This window comes from Punica granatum, chromosome 2 (genome assembly GCF_007655135.1).
Source record: "Punica granatum isolate Tunisia-2019 chromosome 2, ASM765513v2, whole genome shotgun sequence".
Lineage (NCBI taxonomy): Eukaryota > Viridiplantae > Streptophyta > Magnoliopsida > Myrtales > Lythraceae > Punica > Punica granatum.
In genome coordinates, this window is record NC_045128.1 from 7248977 (window position 1) to 7265302 (window position 16326).

The following is a 16326-nucleotide window of genomic DNA, read 5'->3' on the forward strand; positions in this document are numbered from 1 at the left end:
TCGCTTTTGCCATGACAAAGATCGATTGCAGTTGCTACTTCAACATCAAAGGGCCAAAAAGAAAATATTTTTTGCTAAAAAAAATGTGACAAAAGATGTTCGATAGCTATTAATGCCCGAATTATACAATGTCAATGTGGGCAGAAGGATGTGCGTCCCACCTATCAATTATACTTAGTTAGTTCGAATGAACCTTGCTAAATTTTCAAAATTGGATAAGGCAGGAACGATATCTTGGTGGCCCAATGACCGATCTCTTGAGACTAGAAAATATTTTCTGTATTTTTTCTGTGTGCTTTTATGTAGTATTCAGAAGCTCGATCAATAGATCCAGATTAGACTAATCCATGCTTGAGCCAAGACGACCAACTAAGGGATAAAACTCTTCCATGATCGTGAATTTTTCTATTTACAAGACTTGAACTTCAAACTTTCGTTCAGAATCCTCAAAAATGCAAGAATTCAATGCACTTTATAAAAATTCAATTGAATCTGTTGTTTGTCATTAAAATATCGCTCAAGAATTATTTTAAAAATGCAAGATTTACATTGGAATTGAGCTAAAATCAATGAGAGTTGGCTAGAATCCAATTCATTTAAAATTAATCACTTTAATTTAAAATTTAAAATCCTTTATAAATAGATTACTCTCTTCTAAATGCATTTCCAACAAGATTATTCAATTCATTTCAGTGAAATTCATTAATTTTTCAAAGAATATCAATTGCATTAATCGAATTGAGTTGAACTAAAATGAATTAACTTGAAATCAAATCTTACGAGAATTGATTCCAAACGGGGAAAGGGCGTCAAATCCCTAAAGCAATCCATGTCAGTAGATATTTTTTGTATTAATATGACTCGAGAATTAAAATGGACCGATTTAGCTAGTTATTTGTAAGATAAGTGGTTAGAGAAAATTTAGGAAATGGAAAATCCAAAGATACACTAAAATCTCCTAGGTATAAACTACCAAATCTATTTGAATCTATCCGATTATTTTTCGGTAATGATAAAATAAATCTTCAACAACAGTCATCAATCATATCCTGCAAACCATGCTAAAATATATGCAAATCTTAATGTGATTTCGTTATGAAACAGCGTAATTTTTTGATTGAGTAAAAGAAGTGAGAAAATTCAAATGAGTTGAAGGAAACATTTGAGGTACAAAATAAAGTCAACCACTTGAGCAAATATATTTATTTATTTATTGTTCACAATTTGATATTTCAAAGTCCAATAGTCCCCAAACTAATTCACATTCGAATTAAGATTGGACTACTAAAGGATAAAATTCACTTGATTATAGATATTCTCCATTTACAACCGTCAAAATCGAGATAAGAAAAATTCCAAAACATTTCATCTGATACTTATTCATTATTTATGTTTTATTTATTTTTTGCTATTTTGGCGCAAAAGGTGGTAGCATTAATTCATAGCTGAAATTAGTCAACCAATTATCATAACAAGTTAGTCAATCTAACAAAATTAGTAATCTCAACAAACTAATTCCCTACGAAAATCTGGCTCTCCACGATACTTTGTAATTAATTATTTTTTCTCGTGGTCATGCTCTAGTTTTCTTATATTAAAAAGAATAAGAATGAGGCGGTGGCCAAAAAAAAAGATTGAGGATGTGGAGAAATATATTGGTATAACTTCTGCATAATACTTAGACAATGCTCTCGACTTTCAAATTTTGAAAATGAAAATTTCCGAACCCTTATTTTCGTTTCTCTATCCTTTTTTTTTTCTTTTGGGTGAACTCTTTTCTCTATCTCTTAGACCGAAAAAGTGAGTTCCCTACATCAAGCCACTGACTCAATGCCTCCCAATTATTCTTTTCTTGCCAATGAAATTTGGGAAGGAGGAAAATGTGTACTTATATAGAGTTATTAATATAATCAGACAAAAAAAAGAGCAGCACGTTCTACTCAGTAAAAAGTAATGCACGGATTTCATGACTAATTTTTTATAATATAGTAAAAACATAACGAGGGTATCATAGTAAGGACAGGTATATCATCGCTATTTCCATTTGATAACAGTGCTATTTCTATTTGATATAGTAAAAGAAAAAGGACAAACCAGTTTTGCTTGAAAATATGATTTTCACAAGTTTGGGCCTGGATAGGACATCTGATCTCTATGACATGGCTAAACGAGAGATATATGGGCTTCAAGTCAGCCCAGCCAATTACCAAGTGAAAGCCCATTTCGTTTGACGTGTGAATTTCAGACGAATAAAATTAGTAATTCCGTCGTTTATAATTTATAGAAAGTGTCTGGAGAGAGGTCTAAATATTCCCTCAATTAGTGCAGTAACTAACACTATCACCTGATAACTTAGAGATTCCAAGTTTGATTCTCACCAATGGGACTACCCGTGCCCCTTTATTTAGATTTCATTTCCATTTCCTTATATTAAGTCATGAGCCTCCTATTGTAACCGAAAAAAAAAAAAAGTTCCCCCAATTTAGATTAATGCCAGAAGACTGTAGTTTACATTGATGAGGTTCTCAAATCCGATATCGGAGAGTGAAAAAGGACTAAGGCAAGCTCGCAAAAGCCACCCCCTTCCCTCAAGAGGTGTCTTTTGCATATCAAATCCAATTGGGGCCTAGTTCAAGGTCGATAATACCTTTCGGGCAGACTTTCCATGTCGCAGATTTAGAGCCCACAACCTCGTCACTGGCTTCGTCTAAAGGAACAAAATCATGTGCTCTGCTGTCCAAGCCCTTGTTTAGGGGATGATGAGGTTTCCAAATCCTATATCGGAAAGAGAGACATAGGCCGATGCACAGCACGTACGAGCAAAGACCATCCCTTGTATCGCTAGGCGCCTTTTAAGCACGAAATCTAATGGATTTGGTATAAAAAACAGACAATACTCATCACATAAAGAGAGACCAAAATCCGTCTGCAATTAAACTTCGTTTTTCGGTATATATAGTTAGCGCTTTAAAAGAAACCGATGCGGCCGTAAAGTGTTAGTTACATTTTTCGTTGCATTCGCTTCTATGCATCAACTCGCTAGCAGAAACTCTATGTATGCATTTTAGTTTTGTCCCCCTTACATTCCCTACAATTTCCTAGACTATATATATATATATATACACGATTCTCACTGGTCCGTCTCATCGTGTTAATGCATTGGACGAACCTAACATAGGAGTAATCTCACGGAGAGTCAACCAAGATTATAACAAACACTTGACCAACTAACTGTTAAGTAATCTGAACAAAATAAGTTTTATCAAACACCCCCGAAGTCGTACGTATGGGAAAATAGTTACTTCCAAGATGAAAAATGAGCTCTGTGAAAATATATGGAAAGGTTCAAATACTATTGCATGGAAAAGTCAATCTACAGACGGAGATTAAAAACGCATATATATTGTCAAAGAAGGAATCTGAGAAGGAGGCACTTAAAAAAAAAAAACCGTACAAGGTTATCATCTTTTTTGTCAAATCGTTCTAGTCAATGTAAAGCCTTAATCCCAAAGCAAATTATGAAAACTAATTAATTAAAACAAATTCTAGTAACTAATATATAATATATATCTTATCTTATCTTATAAGAGTCTAATTTTGTAACAACCTCCCCATTTATAGGATGAATAAAAGGTCTAGAAAATATCATTTATTCTCAATTTAACTATCATATAATCTAAAATAAAATAAATAAGTAAAAGGATAATATTATTCATTTAATATTACATTATTGTCCATTTAATATTGTTTTCCCCTGTCCGTTCGGCCTAGCAGATATGGACTTTTGTACTAAAGTTCGAGTTTGAACTTTGAAGAATAGCGTCTACTGATGTTGATCCGAAAAAAAAAAAAGTACTGTTTTCCCTCCTCAATTTCTCAAATCACACGATCTGTCGCATTATTCTTGCTTTTTTTTTTGTTTCTTCTGTTAAAATTTGTCATTAACTTTTTTTTAATCCCTTCCACACATAGTGCGGGTACCCTAAGAGGGGGCTTATTAGGGTTTTACCAGCTAATTAATCAAATAAATTTGACTAGTAATAATAAATTAATAACAAATGCTTTATTTCTAGTTGGCATTATCATTTTCACAGGCATGGAATTAATTTCCCTGGAATCACTGAAAAATTTCCTGGAAAATACATGGATTCATTCCTCAAGTGTCCGAAATTTCTCGATCCATCACATGGACAATTATCAATACGTACGACTCTCAATTATTCTAGCTTCTAGATATAATCTTGCTGAGTTCATGGAGTTAACCTGTAATTTAATTTTAATTTGACATTGTTACTTTAACTCCTAATTTTTTAAATAAAATAAATAATATATTCATATTCATTATATCTTAATACACTTAATCTCTTGTTTATAATCTCCATGTGTCAAACTATCAAATTTTTGACTTTTTTATTTTTATTTTGTAGATATTTGTTTATAATATCATGTAAGGCTTATTATATATAATATATATATATATAAATATATTTCTTATATTTTTTAAACTATATATAAAAATTTTCTTTCAAGTCGCCACCGCAAGTTAAATAGTTTTTATCATATCGTATCATTTGAAATATAACCCTAATTCCTTTTTCATTTAAATGCAAGATTACTCCAACTTATTGACAATCCTCCATTGGGTTGGTCGTGATCACGAGATACTTTAAATGAATTTCGACTGTCAATTACAATTAACAGGGCTCGATGATTTTTAAACGTGACTTTGAAAATATCCTAATTCTTTTTTCGATTAAATGCAATGTCACTCCAGCCTATTTACAATCATCGCTTGGTTGGTCATGGTCGCGAGATGCTTCAAATGAATTTTGAATACCACTTACAATTCTCAATGAATACCACTTATTTATGAATTTGTGCCTTTTTATATTCAATCCATGTACTATTAAGATGGATTTTTATTTTTTCTCCCGCATTCACGTATGCTTTTTTAGATAAGATTAATATTGAAATTTTCAATTAAATTTGCACTTAGCAAAATTACAATAATTATAATACTTTGTATTTAAAAATTTGTTGTATTGTTATAATATGGTGAATTTTTGCAACATTATAATGCACTCCATATATTTTTACTTTTTATACTAAATCAAAGATTCTTGTAATATTTGAGTACATCCTAGCATGATATTATGTGTAAAAAAGGTATTGGGATCAAATGAAATATATCGCATCTATCGAAATATATATATTGCAATAATGATAAGCTATAATGGCAACATATAAAACATTAAGAGATTCTTAATGAAGAGGAATTAGCTAGAATTATATACGTATTACAAATATATATGAATTAATATTTTAATTTTTGTAAAATTAATTATATTTCTAACATATATATATATATAATTCTCTCCTAAAAATAACCTTAACTGAGTTGTTATCTCCCACTGCTAAGCACGGGTCTTCTTCGCCCAGTCTACCATAAAAAGGATGGGAGTATCTAGGGTCAGGAGACTCCTGCTTTTGAGGATTCTCTAAGTTATTTAGCAAGGAATTTGTTTTTCAGTAACAATCTTATTATATTCAAAATAATAATTTTATTATAAATTAGCAAGTTTTTTATAACCTAATAGGTATTTTATTATATTAAAAAATAATAAATTTATTATTAAATAATAAATATCTTGCTATTTAACAAGATTTTTATTAGTTCATTACATAGTCCGATAAGAATGACGTTATGCTCTCCGATTGATCTCTATAATTAATTCCCTTTAAGGAATCTCCTGAGAGAAGTTAATTCCAAAAAGATTTCCTCTTCATGGAGAGAAAGAAAAAGAAAGAGGAATCATAGGAGAAATGCAAGAATGCGCTTTAAAACTATTCATAAATTTAGGATTCAAAACAAGCACATGTACTTCGTATACCAAGGAATTTTGTTCTTATTTGATCTCGTGAATACTCTTCAAGCACATGAATTAATTAATCAAGCACATGGGTGAGCTCTCACCAAAGATTGCGAATGCGAACGATCCTATAGATGGACTACCGTCAACGGCTCATAGCATAGTGTGATGTGCATGCATATATATATATATATATATATATATATATAATCGGTATAATCAAACTGGACTCATATGTCATTGTCTAACAATATAATGATGTGCCGATTTATGGACATATATAGATATGAAAATGTGCCAATAGCAATTTTTTATTTATAATATTATTGCTAATTAAAAATGTATAATTTTTTTCCTTAAAAATTTGAATTAATTGCACCGGTGGTCCAAGAAGTTTCATGAATGTTTCAGGTTGTTCTAAAATATTTTTTTGGTAACTTGTTTGTACAAAAAGTTTTAAAACCATTTCAATTTAGTGCATTCCGTCAATTGTCCTAACGCCGTTAACATTTTACTGACGTGGCGCGTCCTATGTGTCACTTTTGTTACGTGAAACCAATCATAGTGCCCCATGTCATTTAAGAGAACATAAAATCTGAAAAAGTCCAATAAAAATACAAAAAAAATTAAAAAATACTAAAAAATATAGAAAAAATAAAATAAAAATTATTTTAAAAAAATTTAAAAAATTTTAAAAAATATTTTTAAATATTTTTAAATTAAAAATTAAAATTGTTTTTAATTTAAAATTAAAAATAATAAAAATTATGTAAAATTTAAATTTAAAAGTTTAAAATTATTTTTAAAAGTTTTTAGAATTTTAAAAATAATTTTTATTATTTTTCTAAATTTTTACTTTTTTTTGTATTTTTATTGGACTTTTTTAGATTTTATATTCTCTTAAATGACGTGGCGCACTATGATTGGCTGTATGTAACAAAAGTGACACATAGGACGCGCTACGTCAGTAAAATATTAACGGCGTCAGGGGCAATTGACGGAATGTACTACATTGAAACAATTTTGAAACTTTTTTGTACTAACAAGTTACCAAAAAAACATTTTAGACCAACCTGAAACAATAACGAAACTTTTTAGACCACCTATGCAATTAAGCCTAAAAAATTATACGGTTTATCTTTTTAAGTACGGTTAATTGCACCGGTGGTCCAAAAAGTTTCATGAATGTTTTAGGTTGGTCCAAAATGTTTTTATGGTAACTTATTGGTACAAAAAGTTTCAAAACCGTTTCAATGCAGTGCATTCCGTCAATTGCCCCTGACGTCGTCAACATTTTGCTGACGTGGCGCGTTCTACGTGTTACTTTTGTTACGTTGAACCAATTATAGTGCGTTACGTCATTTAAGATGATATAAAATCTGAAAAAGTCCAATAAAAATACATAAAATAATTTAAAAATACATAAAAATACTAAAATATAGAAAAAAACCTTTAAAAATCATTTTAAAATAATTTAAAATTTAAAATAATAAAAATTATCTAAAATTTAAAGTTTAAAATTATTTTTAAAAGTTTTTAAAATTAATTTTTTTAAAATTTTTTTAAAAAAAATTTGTATTTTTTTTGGACTTTTTAAAATTTTATATGATCTTAAATAAGGTGACGCACTATAATTGGTTTCACATAACAAAAGTGACACATAAAACGTGTCACGTCAGCAAAATATTAACAGCGTCAGAAGTAATTGACGGAATGCACTACATTAAAATAATTTTAAAACTTTTTATACCAATAAGTTACAAAAAGATATTTTAGACCAACCTAAAATATTCATAAAATTTTTTGGACCACTAATGTAATTAATCATGTTAAGTGTAAATATATATATATATATATATATATATGTGTGTATATGTACATATATGTATGTATAACTCTATGCGTCATCGTCGAAGAAAGTCAAAAACTGCGTGATAATAATTAATGTACTTGGCTTTCAAGAATGCTAGCTGGCATGCGGTAGTTGGTCTCAACCTTCCTTTGTCTCATATCATATTTACTCCCAGTTTGATTTCGCAATCATATTTTTAAAATTTTAATTATAATTTTAACTCTAATTACTACACAATAAAAATTAATAACATTATTATTACTTTTTTATTTTTTTTATTTTTGTAATAATTTAATTCAATTTTAATACTAAATTCTTTCATCTATCTATTACATTTTCTACTATTCAATAATACAATAATTACTTATTTTCAACTATTCATTACTTTTTCTTATAATTCAACTACACAATCATTACAATTCAATTAAAATCAAAATTTAATTATACTTAACTCTAAAACCAAATATACAATTAAAATCCTAAAGTTCGTGTATCAAAAATTCTACCGTACAATCATTGCCCAGATAATTCTCTTCCCTTAATCTCACATCACCAAATATATTCCACGCCTTATTACTTTAACAATCACTTAAGCCTCTTCAAAGACTAACTACGCGTCATGAATCTTCTTAGGAAATTTAACAAAAAAAAATATAGGATTAGTAATTTGAATTACATATTCTTATGGGTTTGGAGCCCCTCTTACGTGATCTACTTACTAAGTCATGTCCAGACTCGATGAGTTATCCATCCAGTTTGTTCATCAAAAGCATTTCCGTTTTTTGATAAGTATGGAAAAAGAAAAACGCATTTGGTATGTTCCATCTGTTGTGGTGATTTCGATACGATCATACATAAAGAAATACTCGGTCCACTAGTTGACCCAGTTCGAAATTATTCTATATTTGCCTCATGCATAGTCAAACATGTGCAAATTCTCTTAACGTAAACTACTGTAGCACGCAAAGACCAATTACCCCGTAACTTCTAAGCCGCCTCCGACGCCGGTTACTCTTCGACTATATATATGTCCCCGCCATGTCCCATTCCTCATCCATTAATTGTCCAGTCTCTATCAAATCTTCGACCATCACATTTCATCACAATCTTAATTCCTAAGAGTTCATTCATAGTACAACGCTAGCTAGCTCCTCCAACAAGAAAGTTTGCGGAAATCAGAACATGGAGAACTGGCCGATCCTGGGCCGCCTTCGGAAGGCCGTGAACAAGGTCCGCTTCCTCCTCAACTTTAGGCTCCACAGATGGATCTCCTCGGGCGCTCTAGGGGGCTCTATCAGCCACCGCCGCCTGAGCTTCGGCGACAGACCGGGGCTGTGGCTATGTGCGGATGAGGTCGAGTCGGGTGATGCCCGCTCGGGCAGCTACAGTTCTCCTTCGAGGAGGTTGTCCCTTCAGAGGACGATAAGCAGCCCGACCTACAGCGACCAATACTGTTATGATGTCGATAAGAAGGCTGATATGTTCATAGCCAACTTCTATCGCCAGCTTCAGCTGGAGAGACAGATCTCTCTCGAGCTTCGGTACTGCAGAGGGAACAGCTTGGGGTCCATGAAATCTCCCTAATCCGACGACCTTTTTTCCTCTATCTCGAAGCATTCTGTGCACAAGTTCGGGAGGAAATTGATACGTACCAATTGCTTGGTGATGGCGTCTGCTTTATCTTTTCCTGAAGATTTCATCACATTTTGATTCTTTCATTCATGTATTATATCTTTTGGTCAATCAGTGCATTTTTGGTTTTTCTTGGTACATTTGTTTATTTTTATTTTTTTATTTATCAAGCTTTGTACATTTGTTTATTGATATGGATAGTGAAAAACAACATTTTGAAGATTCACCTACATTTGTTTAATCTCATAAGACTATACTATGCAATGCTCTCATTGATCTCGCCGGAACAGCCCGACGCAAAGAATCGTATCATCGTTCTCGATTGCAATTAAATGTAGTCAGTGTGATTGATTGTGAATCTACAAGTTTTCCAGGAACCAACATATTCCCTGCGGCAACTACTAATTTTCAGTTTCCCAAACACAACCTTTGGGACCAAAACATTCAAAAAACGCTTCATGGTCTTCCAAAGAATAGAATAGACAACTGAGGGAGTTGCAACTTAGCAGAGTAGCCTCGATGGCGCTGATTAAGGTTTCAGGGCAAGAGCGAGGCCCATCTTTGGAGCAGAACTTGAGACCTTGGTATCGTACTCGAATGAGAGAGTAAGCAGTGATTTGGGTCGCCACTCTCTTTGGCATAGCATAGCCACCTTCCCGTTGTCTGAGAACCGGGCCTTGACCGTAGTCAGCGGGTCCACCATGTGGGAGCTCCCTACGGAGAAACTGTTATCGTAGGTGGAGACGCGGTGAGTCATCTCGGCTGCGACCGAGTTGGTTGGGTTCACGGCGTGGATATAGGAGGCCTTCAGTGTCTGTCCCTTGTCAGTCCTACATCAGGGGGTAAAGGGGAAAATTTTCCTTATAAATCACAAACGCCAGAAACTGGAAACCTTACATATATAGATCGAATTGACTCGGTGGTGTTTGCTTCTAAAAGTTAGTTATAAGAGAAAATGAATGTAAGAAAAAGAGAAAGATGAGAGATAAAGATCTAAACTACTTAATCATTAAGCAAAAAATCACTTAATTCATAAAGTAGAATATTTTGACTTAATGAAATAAGTCATTCTTCACTTATTGGTGCTCTTTATCTTTCACAAAACTTTTCGCATACTTGTTCATTACTCCCTTCTTCCTATACATTTCTTCTCTTAACTAATTAAGTTCTTAATTTTTAAGCACTTAATTTATCAAACACCACCTTAATTTAATGGTTCCTCATAACTACAAGAACTAATCTAGTTGTTGTTATCAAAGCTTGGCCGAGTTGAACATCCCACTTGATGTGAGACTCAGATCTGATATTCACAATATAGCCATCCTCGTAGCCTATAGGCATTTGCTAGTTCTATCATATGAAAAGTACACAGCTAACTGTCACATACTATTGGGATACTCACAACAAGAGTGCTGCAGAAAAATCGGGCCTGCTCAACCCAATCCCAGCATTATATTTGGTCAAAGAAGCTGAAGCAGTATCAAGTGTGATTTCTCCACCCAAACTGAGATCTTTACTGCCTAGTGCTGCTGAAAGCTCCAAAACTGGAGCTGGGTTCAACCCAATACTTGACTCGATTGCAGCACGGTGGTGAAGGTATTGCACATCCAACTGATATTTATAATATATATACGCACAGACATGTCATTCACTGGTCAGCCTTTGCTAATCATTAATAATGTTGATATCAGCAAGAGCGAAGGGGGAAATTATGTCAAATTAAATTAAACTACAATAACACCAACCTTGCCTGATTTGCGATCGGGTACTTTAAAATTAAGTGTTGTTTTCGTATTAGGTAATATATCACTGGCGATCACTTTTGTGGACACCTGCGGAAAATTTAAATAATGAACAAAACTCGAAGATGGTACAAAAGAAATTAGGCATAAAGATGCATTCTGAAGCCATAGATGAAGTCAAAGAGAAAGATGCTTACATTGGAGTATGAATCAACTTTCACATCGACAGTTATGTTCTGGCTCTTGTACATAGTGTTTATGTCACCTATGAAAATTTGGTCCTTTTTCAAGCCTGTTGCTGTAAGACCCTGCTTATGCAGTTTGATATCGAAACAAAAAGCACAGTTAGATTAAACAGCAAAACACAAAACAGAGTAAGTAGAAAGCAATTCATGAACAGCAAAACACAAAACAGAGTAAGTAGAAAGCAATGCATGAACTTGACATTAAAGTTTTCAAAACAGCAATGCACCAAACAAATGGATTTAAAGAATGGGGATTTAAGCACTTAATCATAAGTTTAAACAAGAAATTTCCAGCCAATGGACACAGTTGCCAACAAGAAATAACAACATTTATATGGTTTTTCATGATAAATACTCATTCATTCAACAAAAAATTTACTTGGACCTGGAAGTTTCATCCAGGATTTTCTATGAAATCCATGTCCAGTGCGTTTAACTAGTTGAACTTTAGGAGCAGATTTATGTCAAATGACTAATATCTAAGATGCAGATCACAGTTATTTGATTACCTATGAGGTGAGATGATGCAGGAGGAGGAAAAATTTTAAAAGAGCAAAAAAAAAAAAGAGGGAAAAAAACTGCAGTCCAAGAAGCTCAGATGCCACAGTGTGCTAAAGCATTGAGAGAAACCGTGAGGGAAGAGGGGAGAGAGAGAGCAACTTGTGACATTACCATGCCAGTGGAGCATGGGATCGTCAAAGTGAACTTCTGATCAAAGTTGTAATCTTTAGTCAAAAGGTCTGCACCAAAGAATGCAATCCTCCATCAAGCATGCAAAACCAGATATAATGTCTAAATAGAACGCCAAGGCGTCATTTGTAAAGTCAAGCGACTAGAACCAAGAACAAGTTTGCAGCAACAACTTTATCATTCTAAACCGAATTTCCGGAGGAAAGAGAAATATTGAATGAAAAGATGAAGGACACCTCTTGCCCTTTTGCCAATATCAGAAAATGGAGCTGGACCACTCCCCATCTCTTTTGGATGATAAAACAGCTAACAACTTCTCCGATAAACCTGCAAGAGACATGATCTCTCATTTCTGACTAAATTCGACAGCCTTTAAGAGTACAAAATTATACGATACAAATGAAGATGATCGGTCAAACAAAATGAAGGTGCATCACTCATCACCTCTTTCTTGGCAAATCAGACAGGGAGTTTGAGAGAGTGTGTAATTAAAGAGTAAACACTAAGAGAAATTTATGAAAATTTAAATGGAAAATGCAGCACTCCCAAAAAAATTCACAGGAGACTGTCCCCTCTAAGTCCTCCGAGATTCCATCACTGACCACTAGGTTTTGACGATACACAGATCAAACGCTTTATAGACTAAACTAGTTCCCGAATTGAACTTCATATGCCCAGTTTCCCCATTTTAACTTCAGAATCCCAATTTCTAATGCAAGATAAACTTCGAGGGGCAAATAAATCTGCATATATACAAAAATGATCATTTTGAGGCATTCAGCACGTGACCCTATAACAAGATTGAACGAACTTTCATCGAAGAGGACAGGAAAGAGTATCAATGAGCATTAAGAATCTATCCATTCACTAATTCTTGATTTCTCAATGACGAAATAACCAAGCTTAACAACACGTCATCAATTCAATCGGAGGGACATACATTCAATCAAGACTGTAAACCAACATCTACATCAACAACGATCACTCTTCAATGGAAAAGTCAAATGCACCAAAGCACACCCCCCATTTCTTGAATTTCTGGTGCCCTCAATGGCCTTTCCAAGAACCAAGAATTCCCACGACAACATCTGAATCAGAGACAAAGCCCATTTGTCCTGTCAGTGATATGGATGCGTTTTCACGGATTATCTCGCGGGCTATTGAATATTGATTCCCCCTCTCTGAAAATTCGCAATCCTAACGGGAGGAGCAGAAGAAACAAGCACAAGAAAGGAACATAATTTGAAATGATAGGAGCAAATCGGAGAAGAGGGACACCTTTCAAGTTTCAGGTGGGCGGCGGAGGAGGAAATGTGACCGTTGGTGGTGGAGCCGCCGCCACCCTGCTGGATGTTTTGTTTTCTATTCGAAAGGTTCCTTCTTCATTCGACGTCCCTGTTCGTTCCCAGGGCGGCCACAGAGAGAGAGGTGACACATCGGTAGGGCGGTTTTTGCGAAATAGTCCTTGTGGTTTCATGTATTTCCGAAATAGTCAATGATCCGATGGTCCTCATTCACTCAAGTCCTGAGCCAATATCTGATTCAGGCCCAAGCCCAAGCCCAACATCAGGCCCGTGGCTGGCCAACATCTTATTTATATGATATGATAAATTGGAAAAAAAAGAAAAAGAAAAAAGGGGGAAAATAAAAGGTCTATCTTTGACTGAGAAGCGACCTTAAACCCTAGACCTCAGTGGAAGAGAGGATTCTTCTTTGCTGCCAAAGCTTCTGCATTTCTCTCCAATGGCGGTAAGTGCTTCAACGCGTTTCGCAGTCGATTTGATTCACGGCATCGATATACTACTGTTGTTCGATTCTGGGTGCGTGTTTGACTGGTTTAATCTAGGCTTGGGTTCAAAATTGCGCATCAATTTTTAATTTTATTGAGATAATTTTCCTTCTCCATAGCAAAAACTTTATTCTTATTGTTGTTAGAAGGGTTGATAGGTCGTTGCCAATTATGATTGGTAATTATAAGCATAATTTAATTCGTACGAGATGTTCGGAAACTAGTATGGGGTTCATTTCCGGCATGATGATTGATGTTGGAAAATTGAAATCGGAAGATGTTGGGTTTATGAGGAAATTTGATGGAAGTTTAGAGTGAGGGATGGTGGAAAATTCTGTTTTCCTGCTTTGTTTGGATGACTATGGAGATGCTGCTTTTTTTTTTTTTAGCTCGGAGTGTTTACATTTGTCGTCTGCTTAATTTTTTTCTGGTGGTATTGTTAAGTTGTCTGAAGACCAGTTAATTTGATATGGCAGACGATACCGGTCAACCCGAAACCTTTCCTGAACAACTTGACTGGGAAGCCGGTGATTGTGAAGCTCAAATGGGGCATGGAATACAAAGGTAATGAATTTTCCCACTTTTGTTTATCAGCGTTCGAAAGTGTGTTGGACGAATTTTTGAGGAATTACTTTGCTGTTCGTCCTACAGGTTTTCTCGTGTCTGTGGATTCATACATGAACCTGCAGGTGAGCCATTGGCCTATTTCCTCGTTTACTTGATAGTTGCATTAGATTTTGCTTATTTAATTGTTATTTGAAATCATTAGTCCAGTGAGACACTAATCCATATCACTGACTTCGACCTTTGACCCCTTCTGCAGTTGGCAAATACTGAAGAATATATCGAAGGACAGTTCACTGGAAGCTTAGGGGAGATCTTGATCAGGTATCTATTCAAAATTTCTGCCCTGAAATGTACAATTACAGATGAATAGTGCTCAAATGTCCTTACTAAAGTATACCTCCTGTTTTAGCATCCTTTTTAATACCGAAAAAAGAGTTTCAAGATAGATTTTGATCAGGTATCTTTGCAAAGTTTCTGCACTGAAATGTGCAATTTCAAATGAATAGAGCTTGAACATCCCTGCTGAAGTATTCCTCCTGTTTTACCATCCTTTTAAAACCGAAAAAGGCGTTTCAAGATTTATGCCTCGGTCACTACTAGTAACACACTTCTTTTTGCTAGGGGAGGTTCTAGGAAAAAGCTAACAGAATTAGACAATGATTATCTCTATTCCATTTTGAAAAGTAATTGTTCCCCTATGTTTCCTTAGATAAACACATTGCTGGAGATTCCTCTTTAGCGTAGTGCATTCATGTTTTGATTCTTGTGAACCTGAGCATGATAATTTCTAGGTGGATAGGGTATAACCGGTGTAGTTATTGAGTTTGTCATTTTACTATCAATAATTCCTTGTGTCATATTCATATTGTAATTTTCTGCCAACATTATCCTGTAAATTTTGGACTTCCCTTGGGGAAGGTACTTCAAAGGTTAGGTGTAGAAGTTATGGTTGGTGGAAGTGCAACTTACTATTTACTCTCATGATGGGCAATAAAAGAGTGCATCAATTTAGGACCATGGCTGCACATGCATTATTGTGTATCCATACCAGTGGAAGGTCACTGAAGTTTCCTCCACTATTTACTTTCCGCAGATGCAACAATGTGCTGTATCTTCGAGGCGTCCCGGAGGATGAAGAAATAGAAGATGCTGATCGTGACTGAAGCTTCATGGTGCTATTTTTGTTACTGTGTCATAGCTCATTTGCTTGAACTCTCTCAAGACACTGCGGTTGACATGTTCTGGGTCTCGAGACTGGACAAATTTGTTCCCATTCCGGCTGATCAACCCTAATGTGATTTGTAATGAAATTTGTAGGATATGGTGAAGTATATTGCATTCTATGAGCTGTGGTGACAATGACATATTTATTCACTATGACTTCTTTTGTCCTCAACTTACGAGGAATAGTTGCTTTAGTCCTTTTGCAAGACAAGGTTGTCTTTGTCTTGGTGCTTCAGCAAACGCAGTGAGTTTGTTGTTATCTTTCTCTCTCTACTCTCACTCTCGAACTCCCTCTCTTCCTTTGTTCACTGAGGTAATCGACGAAGGCCGGCATGGCATCCATGAGCCATAACCAACCACGAGTGAGCTCACCTGCGATGATCCATTGCAGTGGCCTTCTCTACCTCCCCTCTTCATTTGAGAAATTTTAAATTTTAATTCTTCAAAGAGAATCAGATAATTTTTTTTTATCAAAATTAACGTAAGGACGATTCTTCCTAATCTTGAAAATAAAAACGAGTGATTAAATGGATTTTCATTAAACGGAATAGCACACAAACTGTTTTTCGGGTTAGTCGTATGAAAATATGTCAAAATTGAGGGACTTGAATGGACAAGTTGAAAATAGAGGGACCAACAAGTTCAAGGATAAAAACCGTACATACACATACGCGTATTATCTTTGTCACGTCCTCTAAAATCAACAGGTTCTAGA

General features: G+C 34.4%; 3 protein-coding genes across 4 annotated transcripts; 2 read left to right on the forward strand and 1 right to left on the reverse strand.

Annotated features, from left to right (window-relative positions):
* Positions 1-8904: 8904 nt before the first annotated feature.
* LOC116193591 lies at positions 8905-9306 on the forward strand. Its single transcript, XM_031522331.1, has one exon. The coding sequence runs from the start codon at positions 8905-8907 to the stop codon at positions 9304-9306; it is 402 nt and encodes a 133-aa protein (XP_031378191.1).
* A 320-nt stretch (positions 9307-9626) lies between these two features.
* Positions 9627-13458, reverse strand: LOC116197940 (mitochondrial outer membrane protein porin 4). Of its 2 annotated transcripts, none has more exons than XM_031528221.1 (7): positions 13310-13458; positions 12268-12358; positions 12014-12081; positions 11294-11404; positions 11100-11186; positions 10757-10965; positions 9627-10184 (listed from the first exon to the last, which is right to left on the reverse strand). In XM_031528221.1, exons 2-7 carry the CDS (start codon positions 12314-12316, stop codon positions 9884-9886), a joined length of 825 nt encoding a protein of 274 aa, XP_031384081.1. In that variant the 5' UTR covers positions 12317-12358; positions 13310-13458; the 3' UTR covers positions 9627-9883. The 2 variants fall into 2 exon arrangements, with proteins under 2 accessions (XP_031384081.1, XP_031384083.1); XM_031528223.1 differs by lacking the exon at positions 13310-13458 and adding an exon at positions 12972-13236.
* A 171-nt stretch (positions 13459-13629) lies between these two features.
* LOC116194327 (probable small nuclear ribonucleoprotein F) lies at positions 13630-15796 on the forward strand. The gene is made up of 5 exons (XM_031523116.1): positions 13630-13780; positions 14297-14384; positions 14472-14509; positions 14644-14708; positions 15481-15796. The coding sequence occupies exons 1-5, from the start codon at positions 13775-13777 to the stop codon at positions 15548-15550; spliced, it is 267 nt and encodes an 88-aa protein (XP_031378976.1). The 5' UTR covers positions 13630-13774; the 3' UTR covers positions 15551-15796.
* The last annotated feature ends 530 nt before the right edge of the window (positions 15797-16326 follow it).